The sequence below is a fragment of the Pyxicephalus adspersus genome, chromosome 6 (genome assembly GCF_032062135.1).
Source record: "Pyxicephalus adspersus chromosome 6, UCB_Pads_2.0, whole genome shotgun sequence".
Taxonomy (NCBI): domain Eukaryota; kingdom Metazoa; phylum Chordata; class Amphibia; order Anura; family Pyxicephalidae; genus Pyxicephalus; species Pyxicephalus adspersus.
The window spans coordinates 78,271,785-78,284,225 of NC_092863.1; the positions used below are offsets into that span (position 1 = coordinate 78,271,785).

Here is a 12,441-nt window from a genome sequence, read left to right on the forward strand (position 1 = left end):
TGAAATGGCCTAGTAGCCAAAAAAGTTTGCTGACCCCTGGTCTACAGACGTTTTCCCCAGCGTTTAACCTGAGTCTTTTAAAGCCCATGTTTGAAATCCCCATGCATTCCAATGGGTTAATATACACCAAAACATTTCCTTGAGGCACGTTCATGAACTCTCTTCTAAACGTTGCTAGTTTTTAAACTGATGTTTTACTATACTTTGTTTTACTTTTATTCTTTTTTACTATACAAATGCAATTTATGTTTTACCATTGTGTTTTAATGTACAAAAAAACATTCCAAGGGCAAGGGCCTTATTTGTTTAAAAAGTATCATTACCAGGTCAATAATGAGGAAAGAACACACACACACACATTCCTCTTATAAATAAAAAATAGCCTATTTTTATTTGCTTAATTGTTTACTTTTTGATTGTTTTTAGTGCATGCAGCTGTAATTGCAATTAATGAAGCACTGGACAAGGGAGTTGCCAGTCAGACAATGGTGACCCTTAGGAATCCTAATGCATTGCTGTTAAATGTGGAGGAGGGATTTGACCAGCAGTACCATGACGAGCTTTTTCAAGCTAAGAAAATAAAAGAGGAGAATGCTAAATTGAAGGTAAATAATTAGAAAATTGTGCATCTACAGCAAATATCTGATTGTATGTGAGCCTGCTGCCAAACACAAGTCAGAGATCATGATCAGTTCTGAGACTTCAGTGCACATGTATAGAACTAAAGCCGGGTACACACGTGCAATTTTTGTCGTTGGTAAAAAATTGCAAAATTTTGGTCGTTGTCGATAAAAATCTGACGTGTGTACGCAGCTTAATTTTAAACCCCACAATTTGTGGGATATTTCACCATTCTCAAAATGTAAAATGCAAAAGCTGAGTATTTTTCAAAAACAGTAAGACATTATATAGAAGGATTGCTAATGACAAAACTACAATTCCCAGCAGTGCTGGCTTTAGATTCTGAGCATGTGTTTTGTGCATGTGCATCTGTTTTTGAAGGCAGCCAGTATAATGAAAGGCAGCCAGTATAATGAAAAGTAGTGCGCTGACAGGTTTCGAGGGTAAGAAAGTGACAAGATCGCAGGGTAGGTCAGTGACAAATTTGGACAAGATTTAGAAAACAAAGAACAAAAGCGTTAGGCTATGTGCACATTATGTATGATTGTCACCCAATCAACTGTGATTGTCTTCACTAGAGCGTGTAAAGGGGTTCCTCAATGTTGCTTGATAAACTGATACACACATCACATTACATTAACCATTTGGCCTTTTCTGGTGATTATTGTTAATTGGTTTTATCCTGCTTTTTACAGAACAGCACTATTTCTGAGGAGGAAAGAGATGTTTATGAAGAGCTGCTAACACAGGCAGAGATACAAGGTCACATTAATAAGGTTAACAGTAAGTACTTCACACTGAAGAGGTGTATTCTCCCCCGAGTGACTGCAGTGATTGAAAGGTTAAACTGTGTGTTGGCGCTATAATAATGTATTGTTGCATGGATATGTTATTGCTATGCCGGTGCTTTTATTTAACCTACAGCAATTGAAATGAATCTTCCTGCTGCTTGCTAGTCTGCTTTATAATCTTGCTTCAAGCTAAAACAAAAAGATTGTCTTTTACGGTTTGAGCCCTCTATAAGACACAAGCAATGTGATGCATTTTGCTTCCTGGACTGTGATACATACAGAATATTATTTAGGGGATCATTCACTTTCATTGAAAAAATGGAAAATGCAAAACTGTATTAAAAAATGTACCCTGTAAAAAAAAATGTACCCTGAACCCTTACAAATGGAGCCACTGTCCTAGAGCAAAGTTTCCTAAACTTTTCATCGGAAGACCCAAAACAAATGATTACTGAACTGGTATAATGTACCCAGAACTGGTATACTCCTTTGGTTCTATACAAGATTCCCAATGTTTACCTAAAAAAGCAGAAAAGTGAAAAAACAAGATTTATAAATAAGACTGAACAAATATTTTTGAGTGTATCTGTGCTTTCAGTGATAATCTCACGACTGATCCAAGGATTGCATTGATTATAAAATCAATTTGTGACCTAAACACATTCCTAAACCAATTTGGGTTCTAACATATAGTGTAGAAAAATAGCGCTAGAGGCTTCAAAGATTTTGTACCTATTGATATAAAAAACAACAAATATATTACTGTGAAAAAAAATAGACCAAATTAGAAAAATTTTGTTGTTTTACATATACATATCCTTTAGGGGTAAGGATAGTGATATGGTCTATATACCCGAAGTGTAAAATTAAGTTGATTGTTAGCAAAGAGTTAAATACACCTTTTTTTAACATAATAATAGATATAAATGTATAGCCAGCTGTGCCCAGTGCTGAAAGTAAATGTTCAGTATGTAAAGCTATCAAGATATCAGTGGAAACTGACTCCGTAGGTCTGTTTCTTCTGTCAACCATAGGAAAACCTCTTTTAGAAGCCCCTTTGGTCTTTTCATGGTTTGAGAGATGTTCTGCCCCTGTAATTCACTTATAGTTGTTTTTTTCCACTTTTCAATGAAAGTTAAACTGCTTTTAATATCAAAGAATGTTGGCAATTCAAGAAAACATGCCAAAAAGAAAAGAAAAAAAGTTGTGGGGTATTTTATCAACATAATTGCAGTTTTCAACTTGTTAAGAATGTCTTTCCTTTCAGCCAATGTAGCCTTAGTCCATGTAAATGAGGCCATTGACAGGAACGATGAAGCCGGATTATTACAGGCTCTGATGCTTCCTATTCTCAGTATATTTGACGTTCAACCACAAAATTCTCCCTGGTACCTGACTCAGTTGAGTAACGCTAAAGACCAGAAAACGCAGGTAATAGAGACGCAGCAGAATATCACAGCTCATCGCTTCATGATGTTTTCTAACTGTTTGCATGGTTTTACATTTTCTGCTATTAACCCAGTTATGCGGTGTGCTGCTGGATACTAAAGTAACCTGCCTGTTATACTAGTAGTGTGATGGTATATAGGTTTATGAATGACAGCAGCTTGCAAAGCTAACCTGGAGATGACATGGCTACTTACTACCTGCAAAAGGTCACATACACACAGGTACACATTTGTCAGATTTGGGTTTAGCCCAATCTGTTGACAGAGTACTGTCCAGGATCCCAGTAATCGGATTTCCCTTGGTGTGCCAAGGAAAAACTACTGATGTTTCTTACTGAATTCCAATATCACTAGGAAGGTCTTGCTGAACTCAGACAAAATTATGTATTTCAATGGGGATTTTACAAAATTAATGTATATGATCCTGTATTCTGTATTATATGCCCTCGACCAGTTTTCAATAGGAATGTGTGAAGGATTAAATTGGTCTTTTGATAACAATATTTAAGAAACTGAGCTCAGACTTTTGCTGTTGTGATAGAGATGAGCTTGGGGAATCTCCCCACCGTTGTATTAGCATAAAGGCTTGTGTAATGAGCGCACATGTCATATGCTCCCTTTTACACTCAACTGAAGCTCTACTCAAACACACATGTTTAAATTAATACTCATCTACGTGCCCATTTCTCCATTCATCCGATTGAAAATACCTGGTACTTTAAAGTATGAGGACTCATGTGACCTTTTCTTCCTGCTCCCATTATACCATTTAGGCTTTTGCATATCCAAATACTATCACATGGGAGTGGGGAAATTAATACTATGTTGTCATTCCTAAGGCATTTGTTGTGCCTGTGGACCGAAATACTGAGAATTCAAAAGAGAATTCAAGACTGCTCTGCATGGTAGATGCAAAGCCAATAATGATGCTGGAGATTATTTAATGGAATCCAGACTAGGACTATATACTTTGTGTAATAATAAATTATTTCTGCATTTTTTTTATTGGTAATGTTTGATTTAGAAAACTTCACCATCAGAAAAATGAAATAAAATGTATTATTATTTAGGTAGCGCTCATCCCATTTGGTGAATTGGGAGAAAAATCATAAGACTTTAGTGTTACTGGGAACCAGAAGTATGATTGAGTGCCTTTGTACTTTGTACTCCGGCACATGTGTATAATCAACGAAAATCTAAAACAAGATTTTGAGCACCTCCTGCTTGTCTGTTTATGCAAATGCCACTTACCTGTCCGTTTAATGGATTCTGTACTTTAAACAAGCATGCAGTTTAGTCGAACTAAAGCCAGAAATTTGCTTGGATATTCTAAGATTTCCTTGACCAAACCTCAAGACTGTGTTCTGTTCACAGAAGTCTGCCACTGGCACGTTTCTCTTCTCCTGATCCCTAGAAAGCAGGTGCCCCCAGTTCCCTTGACAAAAGCGAGATACAGAAAGAAGTTAGTGTTGCCAATAAGGAGGCTGAGGCTCATGTACTTAGTGAGTAAACCCAGAAATGAATGTCTGTCCTACACCTACAGTGTTAATCCTCATTAATCAGTGCATGCAGAAATAATAGATTTGTTGATTCATACAGCACCAATTTGATGAATAAATGTTGTTTCTGTTACTGTCCTTCTCAGTGTTTCAATTGCTCCAATCACCACTCTGTGCAGTATTGGAAGTATTCTTTTTGTATCAGGTAGTTAACATTTCTTTGTTTCATTGTGTACAGCATTTTCAGCAGCTGGTAAACATGACTGCTGAAACTGCTTCACAGATTGCACGGCACTCAGCCACACCTGCAATATTGCTGCTCCTTTCATACCCTTCCTATTAGATCACTCCATGAAATCAGAAACTAATCATAGGTGTCTGAAGATAACAGCAAACTCAGCTGGCTGCAAAAACTTCAATCACGTTTTGTCAAACTTGAGAAAGAATTCTGTATTATTCACAAATATATATATGCAAAATCTCCTAGGTTTTAGCAAATGTCTGAACTCGTGTTTTTCTGTCCAGAAAGTTCTAGTTTTGAAGATTTAGCCCACCCAAATGATCACCTAGCAGGTCTCTATGTACACTATGTCCAAAAGTATGTGGTCATCCTCCAAACATATCAAGTTCATGTATTTCCAGTAGGAATACAGTTAAATTTACTGCTTAAAATGCATCTTGAATAATTTTGGACTCCCAGCCCTGTCCAGCAAACCTGTTCACAAAATCTGCTCCATAAAGAAAAGTTTGCTGTAGAGTATCTGCACAAACCTCAAAATGACTGAAAACCTTTAGGATAACTTGAAAGACTGATTACAGGCTGTGTTTTCTTCTCCAATATCAGTACAAATTCGTACAAACACTACAACACTTTGGAGACACCCTTTCCAAAATACTGGAAAGTGTTAAGGTTGTTATTAAGGGTTGGGGAGCTCTGTATTAATCGATGAACTAGAAATAGCTGAAACAAGCTCATATATAAGTGATATAATCTACAACCTTTTATCCATATAGTTTATCTTTTTTAGATTAGTAAAGATAAACCACCCTGATCCTCTTTGTGCAGACATTTCACAGGCATTTTATTCTTCCTGTTGTGGTTATTTAAATTATGATTCACAGACAACATCTGTAAGAGTGAAAATGCAAAGTGTCATGGTGGATGCTAGATACTCCATTAGGAAGATCAGTGACCTTAAAGAATCCAGGGGTTGAGGCCTATATGTAGACCAATATGAAGACCCCCTTGTAATCCAAGGGTCTTCCACTTCAAAGTCCTGGTCTGGGCACATTTCATCCCTCTGCATACCATATACTCTCCTTGCCCAGAATTGTAATTCTTGAGTTCTATACATGTATTTAATTCAAATACTGTATATTGCTTAAATAATTGTGTAAAACAACATAGTCCAATTTAAGATGTGAAATTTATTTTTAAAAACACCAAGATGACTTTTTGTACAGCATAATAATGAAAGGGCTTTCAGCCTTTCTAAACACCTTTTTATATGGGGATTTTGTCAGCATGTTTGTGAATGTAATATACAGTTTCCATCCAATAAGTTTGTCTGATTTTATGAGACAACAAACCGGTAATTTAATATATGTGTAGTGGAGAATTAAAAAGAATGTTTAACTTGATCGGTGTTATATTAACCTAATTGCAATTATGTTATCATATTTAATATTAATATTCTACTGGACTGTTAGGTTGAAAGGAGCCCAATATTGCCTGTATTTATACAAGTGTCATTTTCACAGTTCACCATAATGTACAAGAGGTTTCAAATGGGGGCAAATATTGTAATACGGGGCCAATAATCATGTTTTCATCAGCCTGTAGGAACAGATTATATTTGTAATATATAACTATTTTGAACAGCAAATGCTTGTCACTGTTGAATCTTTTGTATATTTATTACATTAATGGAATTGTGAATTTTGTACACATCACAGTCAGTTGAGAACCTCATAGTGTGACCACCATCCCATGATTGTTTCATGTGCAACATGCATCATCCCCAGTGTAACTTTCCTAGTAGTTTTTTTTTTTTTTGTTTTGTTTTTAAAAAACCCAAAATATTTAGGTAGCTGTAAAGGTACCCACACATGGGATTGGGGTAATAATCATTCAGGACGTGTTAGTTGTTTTATGACAGTTAGTTTTATGAATTTACCTATAGATAAGAAAATTTACCAATTGCGTACCTAAACCTCAACCTAAACCCATTGTTGCAATTGGTAGGCATTTACACACACTAAGCAAGACTGATATGGGTGAAAAAATAAATGTTAGCAATACTGTGACTGGACTAGTAGTTTCAACAAACTTCCTACAATAAGACCGTGACACTTTTATGAATATTATTTACAAATGCAAAATACATTGTATAGACAATAAAAAGGCCTAAGACTGGAACCTAAGGGTTCCACTATCTTGGATGTGATGTCTGTAGGCTCAGAGTTTTTACCTGAATGGATTGTATAGTCCTATTATTTGATTTTCCTGTAACAGATTCATAAAAGGTTATACTGGAAAGTGAATGGAATAGCAAAGATTCTGGGTCAGCACGGACAGTATTTAGATGCTCTCAGAAGAGAAATGGGCTCTGCTAGGAAATTGACTCTTCCAGAGTAGACACATATTCAGCAAATCATTTATAAAAGAAAAAACACTGCAAGCGGGCATTAAAAATACTTGATTCATATGATCTTTTTCCTGCATTTTTAAGTTGGTTTGATGACAAGTCTCTCAAAGCTTTACATTTAGCTCTTCTAATCAATGATTTGGCCAGATGGGTCTATGTCAGCATGTGCATAAGCAGCATAATAGTAATCTACAATAACTAAAATCCCATGTGTGGTTATCTTTTATTCATTTTTTTCTATTAAAGAGGGTTCTCATTTTATAGTTTGTTATACTAACCTGCTTAGTGCTAACTGTGCGCTTATATCCCAAAAGACTGAATGGCAAATCTTCTATGTTGTCTCATTCATGTGCAGTGTGCCTGCATGAGTGCATCTACCTGTCACTTTGATATTTCTTCTTTATCCTGAACTGAAGGGCTGGTGCATTGTCATCCATGTGAATAGACATACTAACATTATATGCTGCCAGGTATTGAGTGGATGTGTGTGAGTTTAACATACAGTTGAACATCATTCTGTTATTCCATATGTTAAATGCGTATTGTGTATAAGAATGTATCCTAGATTACATAATATCCTATTTTTATTCTGAGAACTGTAATAAAGAAAGAAGGTATGCAACTGTTACTGACTGCACTCTTTCTAAAGTTTTACAGCATACTTTCATCATCCAGAGAGATAAGAAATAATGTGTGTGTATTTATTTCAAGAGTGCAGTGGAAGCAGTAGGAGCCATGGGATTCTACAAAACTCTGTGCAAGTAGCATTTTTGAATACTTGCATAGTGCTCCCTAAATCAACTAGTTATGTGCCAATACACATTCTTTTAAAACCCCATAGGTTTGGTTTCGGTCTTATTTACCCAATAAAGTGGTATTCTGGTTTTGAGCAAGAGCTGATAGGTGAATCAAACATAGGTTTCTTATATATTGCTTTAAAACTTGACAGCATGCTAAAGTAGACCCTCATAATGCTAATATTAATTTTCATAATTTTAGCATAATAATCTAGGCTCCTGTAACTTGATGTCAATTACCCAAACTGTTCAGTTTATATTGGGGGTAAGCATTGCTTTGTAAAGTTTAGGTATACTTAAAACTAATATTAAAATAAACATTCCTTTGTCAAACCGACCACCTCACTTTATCTTCGGTTGTCTTCATAGCCAACAGAAAGCGTTTGGAGCTCCTGGTTGTTAATGGGAAAGAAAGCTTTACAGCTCTTGGCCTAAGAACCCAAGAAAAATCTTCTAATTATCATTTTGAAAGAACCAGTCCACCCAAAATGTATGTTTCACTTGAATGATTGTAATTCAAATCAGCTACTTGCTCGAACTGCCAGGGACCATGAGTGGGTTTCAGTCTTTCTTTTTTTTAAGTTAAATTCATGTCACAAATTATGCATTTCAGAAGAGACACTGCCATTGCTATAGCATAGTATGTATAAGTATGATATGATAAGGAAGAAAGGTCCGGGGACTTATTTGGGTTACTTATTACTGGTTATTGGGATATTTAGGCATTCAGCTTCTCCATTCACCAGTAGCTAAAACATCACTTTTTGGGTGAACTATTTTTGGCTGGGTAAGTATCCCTTTTTTCTGTTTATATCCGTGCTCTAACCTCCTTTTATTGTCATTGCTGTTCTGAAATCTAGCATTAGGAGCCATTGAAAAGATAAATACTGCCATACAAAATGGAGATTCCTCCCAAACCCTGGCGGCTCTGCAGCTTCCCGAGGCTCACCTGCCAGCTGTTCATCCCTTCGCAGAGACTTTGTACCAGATTGAGCTCCTCAGCCTGCAAAAGCAGAATCCTGAGGTAGGAGTCATCTCACAAACACATTTAGTATGAGATCATGTAACTGACAGATCAGTAATTGTACTGTGGGTGGTGGGATGAGAAGACTGCCAAAGACAAAAATAACAGCGTGCTTCTGTAGAATCTTCTGGACTGCTATCATGGGGAAAAACAACTTAGAAATGAGTGAGAAATGTATTCAGGCATGTGAGATGATAATGTATGTGACTACATAAAACACTTTCCATATTTAGACCTGTTATGTGTGTTTACTGCATGGGGTGCTATATAATCAACAACTTAGAGCTGTTTGTAGCTAAACTTAAGATGTTTCCAAAAAATAAAATATCAAAAGAAAACCTAAACACTTTCCCAATAGTATGCACAAGAGCTTGCTATCATTTTTTTCTTGATATGTCTAGGACAGGGAGTCAGGAAAAATCTCCCTATGGAGGACACCAATAGCAATACTGGCTCTGAAAACTCTCTTTAAAAATAGTTGTCTTCTTCTAAATGTAGTTACCTGCAATGCATGCACTATTGGTGTTTAGGAAAAGTTGGACTATAAACTCAAGGGTTGAAAGGGCACCCTCATAGTAGATGCTGGAAATATGATGAAGAATAGGGAAACTGAAATACTAAAGAGAATTTATTCTGTAAAGAATAATAATTTTCCAATTTCATTAAAGTGATTGTTAGATAAATTCAAACTTTCTTTACATTTACATGCATATATGCAATCACTCATGGTTAGTCTATTTATGACCTCCCAATCCATCCTAATTCTGTACAATGGTTTATTTATCCTTGTAGCAATCAATACATAATCCAATCATTTCCAAATCCTTTGTTCCAACAGAACTACCTAACTCAAGAAGAGCTTTTTATTGCTGTGGAGATGCTGTCTGCTGTGGCGCTGGTGAATCAAGCACTTGTGACCGGCGACATAAACTCCATTAATGCACAACTTGGCAGCCAAGCCATTGGTCTCAATAATCTGGAGGAAGAAAACATGCAACGGTTGGTGTCCTTTATATAAGTGTCTACAACTGTCGTGTTTCTTTAGTCTTTCATAAATAGTAGAGTTGTAAAATTGTGGGGACAGCCATTATGTAAAATTATATTATGTGAAAGCTGAATTTTATCTATTAAGGACCAGTTCTGTATGTGTAGTCTTATAGAAGAGAGCATACACATTTTCAGTGTTTTTTTTGTGCTTACCTAACACAATATATTCTCTGTCTGTATGTAAATGACAAATTGTTAGGCTCCCTTTGCTGCTTGAACAAGCATGAGTAGCTCTGGTCTTTCAGCTTTTCAGTAATGCAAAGGATCAGTGTACTGCAACACTAAAGTTTTTATTATCTGCAAAGTTGTAGGTGAACAAAATTGCTCAACCATCCTTCCTTGCTTGGCATTATGTGTTGTTTCAGTTTACAATGTTCTGAACAGAACACAGAATAATAGGTGCAACAAAAACAGTAACATGTGTGCCAAATAACAGTGAAAGCTTTGTGTGAGACAGAAGCACAAACAATAATCTAAACGTTGTAAAAGTAGTATTTTTAAGGATGGCCAAATAATTTTAAAGCTCATCTCTAGATAAAACTTTAATGTACATGAGCTAAAATGCCCCCTTTTATCTATCTATCTATCTATCTATCTATCTATCTATCTATCTATCTATCTATCTATCTAATCTTGGGATTTGGGAGATCTGATCAGTGTTGATTCAACAACTGAAGAAAACTGGAGAAAGCTGTGCATGAAACATATTTGTTAACAGCCCCTTGAGGAACCCTAGGGTTCCACAAAACCCTGGTTGATAAACATTGGTCCAGGAGCCGGTTGTTGTTTAAAACCAGAAGTTTTACTCCATTCAATTTAAAACTTAAAAAACTATTTGAATTGGGCACTAAGACAATGTTTTATTGTTGTCCTCTAAAAAGATGGTATGAGAAAGATCTTGTTATCACCTACGAAGTCCCTCTCCTAGCCTTCACAGTAGGGTACTTAGGGTATGTATTAAATATCAGGGGTCCCCAACCAGTGGTCCACGGTGCGTCGTCGAGCGGGGTCAGAAAAAGGGCCCTGCTGGGGGGAGGGGGGGCACCGGCCATAGCCGTGGACCATGTCCCCTGTATGTATCGCAGGCTCAGAGAAGTGGGCAGAGTGTGTCTCTGGACACAACCTGCCCACTCTCTCATCGCAGGCTCAGACCTGCAATAGGAGAGTGGGCAGGTTCTGGCATCATGATGTCACTATGGGGGAAGTTCTTCCCCTTTGAGTGACACCCAGCTCCCGGGGCATGCACGGTCCAGAGCCAGTAAATTTAGTGGTCCGTAGGTCCGAAAAAGTTGGCAACATATAAATATGATAATATGTAATATATATAAAAAATGGATATATATTGATATTCAATTGCAGTTTTTTATTTTAATATAAATGCATGCATATAAATAACATGCTACTGTATAGCAATCTGTCTGTTTGTTTATCAAACGTAGGCAGGCAAAAGGGGAGCTACTAAGAGAAGTTAGTAAAGAGCAAATGGTTATAGGTTAGGGTGCTTTTCTGTATTTCATATGGTAAGGTGATATTTTAATGCAGTTTTATCATGTAATTATTGTTTGATGCCAGGGAATATCTGCCACTTTCTGTTGAATCTTGCTGGCAAGGTAATTAATTTAGAAACGCAGAGGAGTCAATGGGTTAAGAATTAATTTAGAACTGCAGTTTTCATGCTAGGATGATGTTTGTGTTCAGTGATCGGAACACAGTGTGGGAGATTATTGAATTTTGCTTATAACAATCTCATCTTTTATAGGTTTTATTTTTAATTACATATAATGGGCATTGCTTGTCTTGGCTCAGTTGTACCTGTTAAGCAATATGTGACTCTCCTTATTTTTAGTTATGTTGGCCAATTGATGTCTGGGAAGAAGGAAGCTGCAGCACAAGGACAAACGTATTTAAGTTGGAATGAAATTCAGAATTACATAGATGCAGTAAACAGTGTTGTCCAAGAGGAACATGAACGTAAGTTACCATTGTTGTAAAGCGATTATAAGGGCAAAAATAAATAATACATTGTTCTATTTCTTTCATATTTCCCAGTCCTGCACAATTAAAGGGTGGTCAGCAGGTTTAACTTGTGAGAGACATTGATGACTCAATCTAAAACCTTAGATTTACCTTAATTTGTTGTTTAATGTGCAACAGGTTTGATAACTGTCCACCATTGTTTTTTCTGCACTGAAATCCAGCCAGAGTCTTCATCCCCACCTACTGAAATTCAGAACACCACTTATTGCCAAATCTACCTATCACAGTGAAGGAAAGGGCTTTTGGGTGATGTAGTTTTGGGGAGCATGCCTCTGTGAGTAGGAACAAAACTCATATAGATAGTTTTGGTCTTGTGCAGGCATTGCTCCTCTTCCCCAGAGTGTCACAATTTATTAGATCTTACCTAGGAAAATGGCTTCCATGAAAAGTTAGTGTATTGGAGATGGAGATATAACGATTGCATTAACAAATGTCATCATATAAAATATGAAAACAATCCAATTATTGCAGTAAGATGGAAGGGATGGATAGTTTTTTGTTTTAAGGCTTTTTTTCCTGGCATAACATA

At 36.5% G+C, this 12,441-nt stretch overlaps 1 protein-coding gene across 3 annotated transcripts in view; it reads left to right on the forward strand.

Annotated features, from left to right (window-relative positions):
- Window positions 1–12,441, forward strand: part of IQGAP2 (IQ motif containing GTPase activating protein 2) — a 146,156-nt gene that overhangs the window by 80,092 nt on the left and 53,623 nt on the right. For 2 of the 3 annotated variants that reach the window (XM_072416286.1, XM_072416287.1), the window contains exons 8-14: window positions 427–605; window positions 1,317–1,404; window positions 2,680–2,843; window positions 4,275–4,362; window positions 8,665–8,828; window positions 9,667–9,827; window positions 11,722–11,846. In XM_072416286.1, coding sequence (XP_072272387.1) covers window positions 427–605; window positions 1,317–1,404; window positions 2,680–2,843; window positions 4,275–4,362; window positions 8,665–8,828; window positions 9,667–9,827; window positions 11,722–11,846 — 969 coding nt within the window. The remainder of the gene's footprint in view (window positions 1–426; window positions 606–1,316; window positions 1,405–2,679; window positions 2,844–4,274; window positions 4,363–8,664; window positions 8,829–9,666; window positions 9,828–11,721; window positions 11,847–12,441) is intronic. The other variant, XM_072416288.1, reaches the window with a different exon arrangement.